This window comes from Pestalotiopsis fici, assembly GCF_000516985.1.
Source record: "Pestalotiopsis fici W106-1 unplaced genomic scaffold PFICI_Scf_2, whole genome shotgun sequence".
NCBI classification, from domain to species: domain Eukaryota; kingdom Fungi; phylum Ascomycota; class Sordariomycetes; order Amphisphaeriales; family Sporocadaceae; genus Pestalotiopsis; species Pestalotiopsis fici.
Genome location: NW_006917092.1, coordinates 3958145 through 3973248, shown reverse-complemented (window position 1 = coordinate 3973248; position 15104 = coordinate 3958145). Strand labels below are relative to the sequence as shown.

Here is a 15104-nt window from a genome sequence, read left to right as displayed (position 1 = left end):
CGGACCATGCCGGCGTGAGCGGGGTCGCTAAGCCGGAGCTACCTCTGAGCCTACTGACCCCCGGTCAGTGCAACCTGGCAATCCTTACTTTTACCTATCTTATTGCCTATCTTCTATGCACAGAGCAGTAAGTGTTACTAGTCATTTTCTTGTGCAACATGTTGGATGCATCAAGTCCTCGTCCCTGTATCTGTGCCAAGAAGACATGGGTTGGCACGGAAAGATACTGTCCACTGCATAAGGAACCCCCCGGCAGTCGGGGGGGATCTACAATCAAGATCACGGCGATCCGAACCTTGACCAATTCAACGTAAGCAAGGCCAGGGATATGTCAAGCATACTATCTGTTTAGTATGAAGCCTCGACTAACAGCCAACCAGTCTTATCATTGCATACCATAGATAGCGCCAGATGGTACCGAGTTGGAGATAGGTTATCGCGGCTCATGTACGCCTTGGCCAAGTAGCATTATGGCCTTGCCTTGCCAGCGAGCGCACCTCTTTAAGAATGCAACGATTCCTGGACCCGGGGCTGTTGTCGGAAAGTAATGTCACGCCATCGAACCTGAACATCGACTATCCCATCCCCATTCCACAATGGAGCCGTCGTACGAGCGCCCCGAATCCGACAAGGACTCGATCGCCGACAAGAAGTCGTTGGACAAGCAGGACAAAGATGTCGGTGCCGTTGAGCTCAAGCCCGTCGGCAGCTGCGTGGTTGGCCAGACCACCGGTATAGTGACCTCGAAAACACGCTGGGTGTAACTAGAGCGCTAATGATGCAAACTAGAGTACACCGAGGCCGACTACAAGAAGCTGACGAAGAAAATTGATTGGTACTTGATTCCAATCATGTGAGTTACAATCATTTCGACTACCTAGTATGGAGTCAGCTTTTGACCGATTCTAGGTTTTTCATGTACGGTATCCAGCAAACCGACAAAACATCTATCAGTATCCAGGCTGTAAGTGTATTCCAACCTTTAGACTTCAACCGTGGGTAACTGACACGCCCCAGCTTTTTGGCATGGAAGATGATCTTCGATTTGAAGGGCAACAATACCAATGGCTTACAACAATGTAAGCGTCACAGTTGGACAGGGTCATCTTTGAGAAAAATTACTGATCAATACCCCAGCTTTTACCTAACATACATGATTGGCGAGTTCCCGTCGACATGGTTGATGCAGCGGTTCAAGATTGGTCGCATTATAACCATTTACATTGTCGGGTGGTGTACGTTTTGTCTTGTCTAGTATGACTTTTGCACTTGCTGACCATTGCAGCAATCTGTCTTCTTTGCATCAGCGCTTGTAACAGCTGTGAGTAGTCTTGATGCCCCCCTACCGCGAACTATACAGGGACAATCTTGCTGACCGGATTCTCTACAGGGTCCCAAATGATGGCACTACGAGCGCTACAGGGCTTTTTCGAGTCCAACGTGTCGCCTGGTTTCCTCTTGATCACCGGCGCATACTATCGCACAACCGAGCACGCGCACCGGTCTCTCTTCTGGCAGTCCTCTCAGGGCTTCTTCAGCATTGTATGCAACCTCATCTTGTACGGCATTGCACGATATGTTACGGGTAGAGACGGCATCGCGGCCTGGAGATGCATTTCTCTCTTCCTGGGCGGCTTAACCCTTGCCGGCGCCATTGTTTGCTACTTTATCCTGGGATCGCCACAGGAAGTCGGATGGTTAAGCCAGGAAGAAAAGAAGATGGCGTAAGTATCGAACGGATGAGTCGAGTGCCAATGTAGACTAATTTTTGACAGGGTCGCGCGAGTCATGGAAAACCAACTGGGTGAAGAGTCGACGAGTGGCAAGTGGAAATGGGATCAAGTCTGGGAATGCTTCCGGGATCCTCAGGTCTACTTTGGGTTCATCAACACCTTTTTGTCGTGCATTCCAAATGGGTAAGTGGTCAATCTGTACATTTCTATGAGACCATCGAGACTGAAAATTACTTCTTAGAGGAATCACGGCATTCAGCAACCTGCTCTACGTCACCTTTGGCTTTGATTCTTGGCAGTCCATGCTTTACAGTCTGCCGCGCAGTGGTAAGTCTCTGACAATCGCCTACCCCTGACACAAAGCTCACCATCTACAGCTGTTTACATCATCTTGTTCATTTCCTGTGCATACTATCTTCAGGCGTACCAAAACCAGCGCATGTACATCATGATGCTTTCATGCATCATATCTTTTGTCGGTTTGCTCGTCATGTCGCTGCTGCCAAATACTGCGGAGTACAAGTGGGTCAAATGGGGCATGTTCCTCATGACCACAGTTTTCTCCTTTGCCATATTCCTCGGCTGGAGTCTGATCACATCAAACGTTGGTGGAACGACCAAGAGAACCGTCGTGTCATCCTTGACTCTCATCTCATACTGCGTGGCCAACATGATTGGAGCACAAATCTTCCGAACAAAGGACGCTCCTCGTTATGTGGCGGGTACGGCAACTTGCTGCGCGTGCTTTGGACTCGAGGTCTTTGTCATTATCCTCTGGAGGCTTTGGTATGTGCGCGAAAACAAACGCCGAGACCGACTTGCTGCCGAGAACAATTTGAGTAAGGAGGATCAAGAACGCGAGGGACAAATGCTGGGAGACCAGGATGTGACTGACCTCAGAAACCCCCACTTCCGATATACCAGTAAGTCTTGCGCTCCCCCATTTTCCTTACATTCACGCTATTCAAGAAAACTGGATTTTCTGCCGGCTATGACTTCAAGCATGGAACTCTTGCTGATCACAAACTCAACAGTGTAATGTTTCTATTGGGAGACTGTCTACCAGTTTGTACTACGGGAATTGACCGGACTATATGGGCTTGTCAGGATGGAAACATACTATTCAAACATGATTCCCGTTCTTCTTCCACTTAGCTATGTAGATAAAAAAATACTTACGAGCATCACACATGCCCTTCCGGGATAATTTTCCTCTAGTCGTTGACTGGCGACAACAAACCTTGAGACTGAGCATACCGGCTTGTAAAGCTCAAGCTGTGCATACAAAAATGGATGCAGAAATATTGTAACGTGGTACCTCGACAATAGAAGCGCCATGCGTCGAGCCTATCCCAGTCGCTCAGCGTATCTGTGGAGATGACCCCGGGCCCTGTGTAGTGCCGATCATATCAGATAGGAGCGTCTGGGGCGTCGGTAGTTACCCGGATCGCATGACGGAATACTCCCGAACCAATCTAACTCTGCCTCTTACACCTACCTATTTGAGACTATCTAATCGCTCATATCTCCTAGAGTTGGTATATCATGACAACGATTTTCGATTTATTCGACGCGCGTCACCTTGATGCTTGATTCGGTCCTATATAACATGACAATTTATCCCGAGTTCTTCGTTTCGGTTTCATAGAGCGATTGTGATATGACGGGAAACATTTCATACCGCTATTTGAGTGCTATTGATCTTCTACACCACAAGTCCTATTGCAAAGCCCTAGGACAGCAAGAAATTTGACCAACAGATACAGCGCCTGGATAGTAGCCGCAAGGCTGTCTTGCGCGCATTTGACCCCGACAATATATGAAATTGCAATTTCCACATTCATTTCAATGAAACACACAGCCGATAGAACCCCGAAATTCCCATCTTCTTCCCATTGTCCTATTTTAGAAACACTTCAGCATCCTGACGTCCAGACTCGGACGACTGATTTCGTGTCTTTTCTAGACAACGTCTGAGCACATCTTCATCTCTTGGCTCGCAGGTGACCTTGAAATCAGAAGCAACCGCGTTTGAGGCTGCCGGATCATCTTTGTAGTCGATAAAGTCCACATTTGGTGGCATGTCTCTGCTTTGCCTGATCTTGAAGGACAAAATGAGTCGCAGCAAGACGGCGTAGAGGACCCTGTTTGAAAAGTTGACGGCAGTGCACATGCGAGCTCCAGCGCCAAAGGCAAAATGGTTTGGGTTGGGAATCTCGTGCGCGGCCTTGATCCACCGCTCCGGGCGGAACTCGCGTGCATCAGCACCATATGCTTCCTCATCTGTTCTCAGCGTTAGCTTTGGTCAACTCACTTGGGGGAATTGTCAATCGTACCAAAGTTCACTGCTTGGTTATTGACGTAGATCAATACGCCTTTCGGGACAGTGACGCCGTTGTACTCGAAATCCCGATAAACTTGCCTAGCGGGCAAAATTTTATGCGGCGGGTAACAGCGCAGGGTCTCTTTTACCAGGGCGGTGACATATGGGCTCTTCTCCTCCGTCACACAGAGCTCAAAAGCTTGCTCAGGGCTGTCGTAGACACTGAGAATATCGTCAAATGCCCTCTGCTGGATTTCCTGACCCTGTGGAGTGGAAAGCACGCCTGTAGCAATAATGGCGGTGGAAAAGACGGTCTCGAAGCCTCCAGACATTAAGCCTCCCAGGATCGTCTTGATGTCAACTGCACCGGCGCTGTAAGCAAAGATAGAGCATGGGTGAGATTACGGGGAACGCACGTTGAGTTAGACCTTCTTGGCTATCCTCCAACAATAACTCGGCCACACATTTCCTTCCAATTGTCTTCTTGGAACTCGAATGGTCAGATTTCAGCCTACCGCTGATCTCATCCAACATGGCCGCCAACCACTTGTCTCGTCTTGCACGGACCTCGGCAGCTATTTCCGTCCTCGAACTACGGCCGGTATACCTCAGGTGAGGGATGAAATCCTGTGGGTTTGAGTTCGTAGATCGGAAGCTGTTGGATCAAGTCAATTACTCCGTCGTGATCACTAGGTAAGTATGCTCGTTTTAAAGCCGACGTACCTTGCAATAGTCTTGGCATCCTGGAGTATCTGTAGAAGCAAAGGATCATGCACCGAGTTGAACCGGAAGTCGTAGCAGAACATAGTCATAAGGTTCAAGGCCATGCGCTTATAATACATATGCGGGATGATGTTCACGGATCCTTGTTTGCCGTTGTGGAGCAAGCCCGAGATAACAGCGCACGTCTCAACGTCCAACATGTCTCGCATCTTTTGCATCGCCGGCCCAGTGGTGAAGGAGCCTACCACGCGCCTCTGTTTCTTTGTCCGATCGTTCCAAGGACTAGTTCCAATTGTCGCCGCTTGGTCGCTGGTCAGCACTTGTCCATATATGAGCACAAACTCAATCGATTGCATACCCGAAGTCTTGGAGACGACTCCATGAAACGTGTGAAACCAGGGCCGATCAACCGTGGAAGATTGGTTCTTTACAAGCCATTCTCGCGCCGCTCCAAACGAGTTGAGAAAGACGGCGCGCCGGCGGCCCATTCGCAACTGAAATACTGGCCAGCCATACTTTGCAGCCCAAGTCTCTGCTGTGGTCGCGTGGTCGTTGCCCAGCTGGTATAGATGCCCAGCAAGCAATTCGCCGCCTGGGATCTCGGGGATCCCATTTATCTTGGCACAGTCAACATAGAAGAAGTTGAGGTAACAAAGTAAGATTACAGCAAAAACCGGTAAGACTATTGCAGCCAATGGTAATGACAATGTAGAAAAGGGCACAAGAGAAAGTTCCATATTGATCCTGTACACTGATCAGGTGGTCTGAATACTTTCGGTATACAAAGCCCACTTAGAAATTGATCAGCATTTCATCACATATTGTACATAAAATATTTAGCAGTTGTTGCGCCCCTCATGCAGTGACCCGTCATTATCTCCGCAGCCGACGGGAGCACTCGGTACGATCGGCCCACTCCGTCGCTACATGGAGGAGTCCCGAAGAGCTGCAAGGGGTTCGGCCTCCACCCGGATGTTTATTGTACGGGTGAGATGTATCTTATGCAGGTCATGAGCAATAGCCTTATACCGGTTTACCAATCAGCAGATGACATCAATCTACCATCGCTAAAATTGTCAAATGTGTTACTTATACAGAAAGAACATGCCAAAAGCGGCATTCAGTACCTGAATGTCCTTCTAATTTGATCATTCATTCGAACCCTTCTTTTCGTTCTCAATATATCTCGTGGAAGAAATACCACTACAGCTCAAGTGTTGTTGTGGATCTGATGTCTCGCGAAGAGGCAGCAACCGAGAACGTGTACTCGCCGCTGGCAATGGCCCACTGCTCAGCGTCGGTATCCCAATAACTGATATCGCGTCGTCGCAAATTGAAGGAAATATCGGCAGACTGTCCAGCCTCGATTGAGACCTTGTTGAACCCTCGCAGCACGCGAACAGGCTGCTCAGCCTCTGCCGGGAAGCTGACATACAATTGAACAGTCTCGGCGCCATTTACGCTTCCCGAGTTCTGGACAGACGTCTCTACAGTAATGACATCTTCAAACAAGTCGGCTTCACCTCCAAGTCCTATGGGTTCGGTCGGGTACTTTGAGCTCAGTGCCGTCTGGTTGGTGATGGTAACGGAAACGTCTTCACTATAAGTAAAGGTCGTGTAGCTCAGACCGTGGCCAAAGGGATATCGGACAGAAGCATTGTTCTTGTCAAAGTATCGGTAGTCAATGTAAACACCCTCGTCAAACTCGCATTCTAGCTCGAGGCAGATGGGGATGTAATCCGTTTCGTTCTTGGCAATGGTGTAGGTCAACTTGCCGCTAGGGTTGACATCGCCGTACAGGACGTCGACAATGGCGTTTCCGCTGTCCTGTCCCAGTAGGGCCGAGTAGAGAACGGCGGTAATGTTTGGGTGCTCGATCCAGGCATCGAGCACGCGCGGGCCAGCAACATTGGCCACAACAATTGTGTTGCTGCAGCTATCAGCGACAGTGTTCACCATGGCATCCTGCCCGGGATTGGAGAGTTCGGTACGATCAGCGCCCTCTCCGGACCATGCATTGATGAAGACGAGGCAGACATCAGATGCTCCGGCATATCCTGCAAAAGAAGCAGTGCCGCCGGTTCCGAATCCACCGGGGAAGGTTGGAACACCGCCGCCACCGCCTCCTCCTCCACCACCGCCACCACCACCAGGTCCCCCGGGAAATCCGCCTCCACCGCCGCCGCCGCCGGGACCTCCAGGCGTGCTGCCGTTGCCTCCACCAGATCCTCCGCCCGGTATGCCAATGGTGTAAGGAGACGTATAAGTATTGTTGAAGATCCAGTTGATGGAAGTGCCATCATCAATGGCACGGATACTCAGGGCGACATAGGGGTCGACGACATAGGGGAACGAGTCTTCACCAGAACCGGTAATACCGGCCAGATGACCGGGGTAGATTTGGGCAGGTGATCCCGTCACTGAAAAGACTTCGTTGGGGCCGGCCATTACGGGACCTGCATGCGCACCGAAAAGACCAATTGAGTGCGGCTTCTGGATTGGCAGACCAGTAGTGAATCCGTTTCTGGTACCCCCATTATTGTTCTTTAGCAAGACGATTGACTCTCTCGCTACTTGCTTGATGACAGTCGAGTGGTTGCCACGAACGTTGCGATACTCGGATCCAGAGACCTTTGCCGGCTGCTGGCCATTGTCCAAGTTGACATAGTAATATCCAATGACCACGCGGGTCGCCATGTCATCAAGCCGTGCCTGCGTCAAGTTGCCAGAGGCAATGCCGGCAAGAATTGTGGCTTGGCTCCAGTATTGGCTTGAACCATAGTCGAGGCCGGCATTGGCAGAACCCAAGGCAGTCTGCTGTGCGGCGACATCTGGAGATACCAGACCGGGGAAACCAAGTTTGGTCTTTAGATAACCGTTGAGCAGGGCATCGTTCTCACAAGCCACTTCTCCGTTGACTCCATTGAGTGAGCACATGACTCCCATCATTCCAGCCTCGACCGAGTCTGCAAATGGCCTGTGATTGATACGTTAGCAGTGAGGCCCTCTTACATTGTCTGAGTTCTCCCTGATCAAGATGGATGCGATAACAAATGGGACGTGCATGATTGAAGTATCAGAGTGCTGATGCCATCGGAATGGACTCACCAGAGGTACAATTCCATGAGAGTCTTCTCGTCGAGGTTGGATGAGTATCCACCAACCTCGCGATTGGTTTCTTGCTCGTCCACTGCAAAGTGTCGTCCAACCGGGATCACACCGGCCGAGTTGAACCCAAGAACTGTTCGTGCCTCAATGATGCCAGACAAGTAGGGCTCCGGGGAGATGGACTCACCCAGTCTGCCCGACCACGCAATGCGGCCGTTGGGACTGGACACACCGGCATTGATCAGGTTGCTACCAACGCCGTAGAATTCCTCGCCTGATATACCCGTCAGTTCAGCTCACACAAAAATGCACCAGCCAACGTTCGCCAGATACTAACCTAGTGCCTTGTACTGCGCCTCGGCGAGATCCGGGTTCCATGTCATGCCCACGGCGGCAGCGGTCGAGAAACCGGAAACGTAGGCCTGGTTGTTCACGCTGTTGATGCCGTCCTGGCCACTGTAGCCGGACCAGGAGACGTTGCCATCATCAAAGCTCTGGCCACCAATGATCTTGATCTTTTGCTCATTGTTCAACAGGGCAACGAATGCCTTTGCCTTGTTGTAGGCGTCTGTCGCAATACCAAGATTGACTGAAAAGAATCACGACAAGTCAGAATCATGATCATCATGCTATTCAAGGAACATGTTATTCAAACTCACCGATACCGTCGGCCAATAGTGGCTGCTTTGGCGTACTCGTGTTAGTCGCGCGACTGCTAGCTGAGCCAGCAAGCGCTGCAACGGCGCAGATAGCCCTGGCCACTTGCATTTTGTTTGAGCAAGAACAAAAAGCCTATAGTCAGACAAATGCCAAGACTTTTCTTCTCTTCCAAGCTAAAATGATTCCGGCTCTAGCTCATGATATATTTCCGCAAGTATGCGCATCGTATGTGGTTCGGGTGACTATGATTCGGCAGAGTGGGAGCACCCGGACCTGTGTCAATCGCGCCACCGAATGGCTCGTCATAACAAAAGAGTAGTATTTGGTCACCATGAGCAAACGTGTAACCAAAATCGCGGAATATCAGCGAAACTTGACTTTCCCTTTTCGGCAGTCATCCAGCTGTCTGTTTGGCCATATTCGGCATGTGGCGGAGATCTGCCGCGCAGGTTCCGATCCCTGGTATCCACCTCGACTGGCGTGGTTCAGGGTCTTGATAGAGGCAAGGCAATTGTACGGTATAGCCAGTGTACCATTTCCATCTCATATTACCGAGCGGCTGACGCGTCCTATAGAAAGGCTTGGCGAACTTCCGCATCGAGGGGCATGAAGTTATAAGAGATCGGCGGATCTTCTAGTCATTGACACATGAGGTCTGCCGGCTCGCTTCGTTTCATGCTACCCCAAACCCCCACGCAACTTTATTCACTGCAATAGCAGATAGGTACACCAATGGCGTATACACTGAAGCCCTGAAAAAGTGACGAACCATGTAAATCTCCACGCGGAGGTCTTGGTCCAGACTTTATATTCGTGCATCACTTTACATTGAATACCTGTGGTTCAACGAGGAGAACAGAGCTGTTGTAACATTGTACTGAGGAAACAGCAGTAACAAGGGATAAAAACTATTCCAAATTGCCCGCTCCTCACAGTTGCCTATACCAGTGCTAAGCGACATGGTGCCAGCTGTCCAAGTTGACGGCTCAAATGGTGAAAGCATTCGGATCACAGTCCCAAATGAACCAGCCCTGGTTGTCAAAGCTCAGGTCAAAGCTCAGAGCATCATCAATAAAAAAGTTACTCTGCCCTGCGCCGAGGTAATTGATCCACAGGTAGGTAAAAGGGACCAATTGGCCTTCGTCGAGATTGTTCAACTGGACGCCCATGTCTTCATTGACGACCAGCCGGTGGCCAAACGCCTCGCCGTCCCTATTGTCGAGATCCCAGTCCTGAAATGCCTTCTTACCGGTCCACATGAAGGCCCAATCGTCAGTGGAAAAACCCGTCGACCCGATGTAGTAGCTGCCGGTGTGCTTGGCCCGGAAGTAACCCTGCGCGACAACGGCAATTTGGCTGGCGTTGATGGGCACTGCGCCTAGGTTGAGTAGCATCCCGTCCGTGTCGGTGCTAAAGTTGAGGTCATCAATGGTGCCAGTGTACAAAGGGGTCTTGCCCTTAAAGTATGATGGGTCTGGCTCATCAGTTTCCCAATCGCTGTATGGACTGTGGAATACATTGACCCTGGACGTAGATACATGTCAATACGTCAGCAAAATCCATGACTGGGTACGAAATGTATCTTCTCAAGATAGATCTGAAGGGTCCACACACCGAAGGCCAGCAGGCGTCGGATCGACTGGTGATGATGTCAAGGTTACAGTTGTGGTTGTCGTGATTGTTGACCCGAGTGTACGACTTGATACGACAGTGGTAGTTATGGTGCTTCCCCAGTCAGCTTAGGAGTCGTAATGAGTTACGTTCAGAAACCAACCTTGTTTGTGTTTTCTGCGCTGTATGTGTACTGGTCACCGTGTCTATACTTGCAATCTTTTATCATATCAGCTTATTTTTTTTCAAAAGGTTATTGGAATTTGGGAATAAGCTGTGCTGCGACCTACTCTGTACTTTGTCTTTGTTTTTGTAGTAATTGCCGAGATTATGGGCAAGCATGAACAAGCCGCCGACTGAGATGGCTTTCCCCAGTGAGGCGGAAAATGAGTCGGGCGCCTTGGGCTTCCACCCTGTCGACCCCCGAAGCCACCATGGCGACCTTGTCTTTTGTCTATTGGGACTGGTGTCTGCTCAGTGGTGCAGTCGCTTATGCTGCTGGTAATGATGTCGGTCTATGTCACACGTTTATCAGCCAGAGGTTAATCTGAAGCTCAAAATGACTTACGCTGGTGACTGTGACCGTACTTGTTCCTCTATGAGTCGTAACACGAGTTCTAGTGACCGTGGTCGTGGTGGTCACTGGACTACCCGTCTTCGTTACCCAATGGGTGTGATGTTTTGTAGTCGGGATGGCGGTAAACGTCCAAGTGCTTTTTTGGTTGTTAGTATGCGCATCTGTATTGAGAAGAAATTCCTACGCAGTCTTAGTCCCGTAACCGAGATACTTTGAACAATACTCTGTTGCTCTGGCTTCTCTCCTGAAAGCGGATATGATTGGGCCATGAGCATTGCAAAACCCTTGTTGAAGAGCTCTAACCTCCTGAACAGGTCCCGCAAGAGCCGCCACCACCAACGAGGCCGCTACAAACATCAACTGCATGGTAATAGTTGGCAATGTACCGCTTGTTACAACAGGCAAAACCATGTAGTAGCAACGTCAACTGGTGGATTTCACAACGACCCATGCATCCCATAAATAGATTGACGACGGTATCAAGTATGGCACTATATGCCAAGATATGTTCATTCAAGTTTGCCGCAATTTTAGTGTTGAATTCTGGGCAAGAAGCAAGGTTTGCTCCCGTTACAATACGTGAGAAGGCGGGTCAACGGTGATTCGCGCAAGAAAAAGAAAGCAAAGAAAAACCCCTTCTACACGGGCAGCTGAAAGTGATTATTCCTGATCAGCAGAGGGTGCGGAAAAGCTAGCTGTAATTGTATGTTATAATCTTGGTTTATCATCCTTGTTGGCATTTCCCTCTTTTCAGAAACCATCTACAGTGCCATAGACATTTTGGATTTGTGAAAAAGAAAGTAAACACCCGGACCTGCTTTGGCCATACCCTATGAGCAAACGTGTTGAAAGTTTTGTGCAGGACAAATGCTCCAGCAGAGCGGTAGAGAAATGAGAGGGCGCTGCTGGACAGCACTCACCGAACCTTAATACGTTCAGCACACGCCTCTAAGATTAATACCAAGATGCGCCATTTTCCCACAATCACACGCTCGGCGGTGGTCTACTACCAGGCCGAAATTGTTTCGACAGATAAAGTCTTAAGAGAGCTCAATGTGTTTAGTTTCTGCAATGTTTGGTGTTGAGAGAAAGTACTTATGAATAAAGGCACATGGAATCATTTCGACCTCGGGCCATGGAATTTGTACATGTCAATGTATGAACGGTTTGTATTGATCAATAATGATAATCAAGTCATTCTCTCGCCTCTATTTAAAGTCACACGTGGTGGCTTTGGGCGAATGACTATACCTAGATCAAGTCTTTTGGCCACAGTGGCAGAAGGAATCCACTATAACAAATAAGCTGTCTGATGTGGATCGTCTTGCTGCGTGGATATCTCGATGTATTTGTCTGAGAGAGCAGCACCGGAGTATCTGCATCAGGCTATAGAACTCTTAGGTATGACCGACTAGAGATGTGCGGAAACCCTTTTCGACTCAAGGATTCCACCTCTAGGGGGCAGGCAATCACCAGACTATCAGGTCTAGGGCACCTGCCGGAAATATAAATTTAGTCAGAACTGCTCGATGAGCTGGGGAGTCATGATAGCAAAGCCCAGCAGCCTGTCTTGATGAGCAGGACTTGTTCTTCATCGGCGGAATGGTAACTAATTTATACTCGAACAGTCACAGTGCAAGTTATGTGGTCGTGTTGTCCGCCAGGAGAAGTCGTGGCTCTAGGTATCAAAATTTGGGGATTGCATCGGCCCACTCATCGTCGACGCGGCTTGTGTGTACGATATCATATCCAAAAGGCGTCGAGTCCTATCCCGTCGCTGGAGGGTTTGCTACAGGTGCAGTGTCGTTACTAGTAGTGGTATTGGCGGCTGATGTAGCATTGGCAGAAGCAGCTCCTGCTCCTCCTCGGCGTCCGCGACCACGATTTCCCCTTTTAGGTCGATCAGTGGAAGCTGAAGCTGTGGCAGGAGTGGGTGTCTGCGAGTCGGCGGCAGCTTTTTCGGCCGAGGCAGACGGCTGTGCCGCCGGGGTTGAAGTGGCAGCATTGGTAGGTGCGGCAGGCTTCTTGTCTTTCCGTTCGAGGACCTGAACAGTGCCCTGGGCAATGGAGATTGGGCTGGCTGAAATGGCTTTACGTAGACTCTCAGCATCACCAAAGTCAACATAGGCAAACCCCTTTCGCTTGTCTATCTCGACAAATGTGACCGAGCCAAATGCTTCCATGGCCTGTTTGAGCAGAGGTTCCGTGATGCCTTGAGAAGGGTTGGCATGCTTCACAAAGGCGCGAACGGCACCTGATGTTGGTTGTGCAGCAGCCTTCTTTTGTTGTGGCTGATTGTTGGACTTTCCGCTATTTCCTTTTCCGGCACCGGCTTTTGGGCCCGTCGGAGGGGCAGCGGTGCTTGTCGAGGTCGAGTTGGTCGGAGTTGAAGTTGTAGCGGGAGTGGTGGGCGATGAAGCTGCCCCAGATGCAGTGTCCTCTTTCTTGCTGGATTCCTTTTTCAGCAAAATAACAGGTCCAGTGGTAGGCTTTGCTGCTGCACCATCTGAAGCCTTGCCCTTGGCTGATTCTGTTGTGTTGGCGGCGCTGGCGGCGCCCTTGCCTCTATTGCGTGATCTACGAGACCCTTCGCCGCCCTGCGCCTTTGGGCCAGTAGGAGCTGATTTGGGAGCTTCGGGTTCCTTGGATTCTTTAGGCTCCTTGGTCTCCTTGACTTCCTTGGTCTCTTCCACTGTCTTCTCGGTGGATGTGCCAGTAGGAGGTTCAGTGGTGGATGCACCTTCAGCCTTTGCCGCATTTTGCCGAGCTCGTCGATGAGCACTACCGGGGGAAAGGCCCAGATCGCGCTGCAGGATCTTGGCAGCCTGTGCAATATTAGCACGTCGGCTTTTCGGAGCGGCCTCTTCTGCAGGCTTGGCCGCTGCAGTTTGGCCAGTTTGTTGTTTCGAGGCCTCGGCAGTGGAAGCTTGGGTAGCAGCAGCCTTCTTGGTCAGGATTTTAGGTGTAGGCTCCTTGGTCTTCTCCTTCTCCTTCTCCTTGTCCGGCTTGTCAGCGCCGCTCTTTTCCTTGCTTTTCTTCTTGGAGTCATCTCCAGTCTTGGTCTTGTTACTTTGCGATTCCTGTCGGCTGTGTCTAGCAGTCTTCGCGGCAGCAGCCTCTTTGGCCTTGGCAGCTTTCTTCTCCTGAATGTACCTAACTAGATGGGAGATTTTGCTTTCCTTGCCTGGCTCTTCGGGGCTCGATGTAAGCTGATCGCCATTTTCAATGTCCTTCGGTTGAGACTCTTTTGGTTGGGTGAGGTCGTGTAGGAATGCTTGGAACTCGGGGTCTTGATCGATAGTGCCCTGTCGGGGGTCGACTCGATGTTTGGCGATAGGTACACGGGTTGAAACGTTCTGCGCATGGACCTGAAAGTTAAGCATGGTGTGTGAGTTCTTAGCGTCATGCCATGTTGCTCGCAGGATAAAGTCCTTGAGAACAGAGACGTCCTCTTCCTTGACAACGTGAAGTGTGTACATGGAAGGCCGAGGCTCCTTGAAAGCACTTGTGAGGAGTCAGTGACCAGTGTTCAAAGGAGATCAGAGATGACAGGATCGGCGCAAAAATGGGCATACCTCTTGGACACCTTGCCTGCGTGAAACTGAGCCCAGTCAACCTTGCCGTTGCCAATCATCCATTCCTCTCCGAGAATAGCTTGTACCTCCTCCTCTGTTATGAGTGGCGGCAGGTGTCGGATCATGAGCTTCTGGCCGGTGGGTTGGGCTTTGGACTTTCTGCCTCCTTCACCGGTGGCGTTTGATCCCGTTGTGACGCCATTCTGTGTACGAGCGGCGGTCGCCATGGTGGGTTTGGCCAGTTGAAGTTGTGCTACTTGATAAGTGATCGTCGTGTTCCAAGACAGTGGGCTATGAAGATGGGCTCGATTTCGGATGCGCAAAGGGACCCAGATGGAGCATTGCAGCGGAGGGAACTTAGACGTATGTGTTCGCCGACAATGATTTGATGTTGCAGGAGTGAATGTGGAAAAGGACAAGGACAGTCTGCTTGCTTTAACAACGGAAGGAGAGCTTGGGCGTGCCGCAACTGACAGCAAACGATTGGTGGATCGACGGGCGGGTGACTGACGCGACAAGGCGAACCTAGAAAATAAGTCGAAATCAAGTAAGGGCGAGAGCGACCGTTGCTACAGCATGTGCAGGTAAATCACAAAATAGCAGCGCCGAAATCGATCCAGAGATCATTTCATTAGTCGCGAGCGCATGTGAAAGTGTTGGACTGACGATGGGAATGTTGGTGGGGGGTTCAGGCCGATAAGCAAGTGAACGAGCCCAGGATAAGCTAGCAGGGGACCTCTACTGGAGTGGATTGGCGCCAACCTGCCTCTCAATGGTTAGCCGCATAACTATGC

At 50.3% G+C, this 15104-nt stretch overlaps 5 protein-coding genes across 5 annotated transcripts; 1 reads left to right on the top strand and 4 right to left on the bottom strand.

Moving 5' to 3' along the window:
• Nucleotides 1-596: 596 nt before the first annotated feature.
• PFICI_03391 (uncharacterized protein) lies at nt 597-2728 on the top strand (the record flags this gene model as incomplete). The annotated part of the gene is made up of 11 exons (XM_007831972.1): nt 597-732; nt 790-853; nt 910-964; nt 1018-1079; nt 1138-1235; nt 1286-1321; nt 1391-1724; nt 1776-1916; nt 1975-2060; nt 2111-2656; nt 2703-2728. The coding sequence occupies 11 exons, from the start codon at nt 597-599 to the stop codon at nt 2726-2728; spliced, it is 1584 nt and encodes a 527-aa protein (XP_007830163.1).
• A 905-nt stretch (nt 2729-3633) lies between these two features.
• On the bottom strand, nt 3634-5516 carry PFICI_03390 (uncharacterized protein; the record flags this gene model as incomplete). Its single annotated transcript, XM_007831971.1, has 4 exons — nt 3634-4016; nt 4070-4417; nt 4473-4711; nt 4780-5516. 4 exons carry the CDS (start codon nt 5514-5516, stop codon nt 3634-3636), a joined length of 1707 nt encoding a protein of 568 aa, XP_007830162.1.
• Nucleotides 5517-5982: 466 nt separating this feature from the next.
• Nucleotides 5983-8655, bottom strand: PFICI_03389 (uncharacterized protein; the record flags this gene model as incomplete). Its single annotated transcript, XM_007831970.1, has 4 exons — nt 5983-7756; nt 7888-8161; nt 8225-8476; nt 8547-8655. The coding sequence occupies 4 exons, from the start codon at nt 8653-8655 to the stop codon at nt 5983-5985; spliced, it is 2409 nt and encodes an 802-aa protein (XP_007830161.1).
• Nucleotides 8656-9533: 878 nt separating this feature from the next.
• On the bottom strand, nt 9534-10110 carry PFICI_03388 (uncharacterized protein; the record flags this gene model as incomplete). The annotated part of the gene is made up of 2 exons (XM_007831969.1): nt 9534-10021; nt 10071-10110. 2 exons carry the CDS (start codon nt 10108-10110, stop codon nt 9534-9536), a joined length of 528 nt encoding a protein of 175 aa, XP_007830160.1.
• Nucleotides 10111-12501: 2391 nt separating this feature from the next.
• On the bottom strand, nt 12502-14537 carry PFICI_03387 (uncharacterized protein; the record flags this gene model as incomplete). The annotated part of the gene is made up of 2 exons (XM_007831968.1): nt 12502-14239; nt 14311-14537. 2 exons carry the CDS (start codon nt 14535-14537, stop codon nt 12502-12504), a joined length of 1965 nt encoding a protein of 654 aa, XP_007830159.1.
• Between the last annotated feature and the right edge of the window lie 567 nt (nt 14538-15104).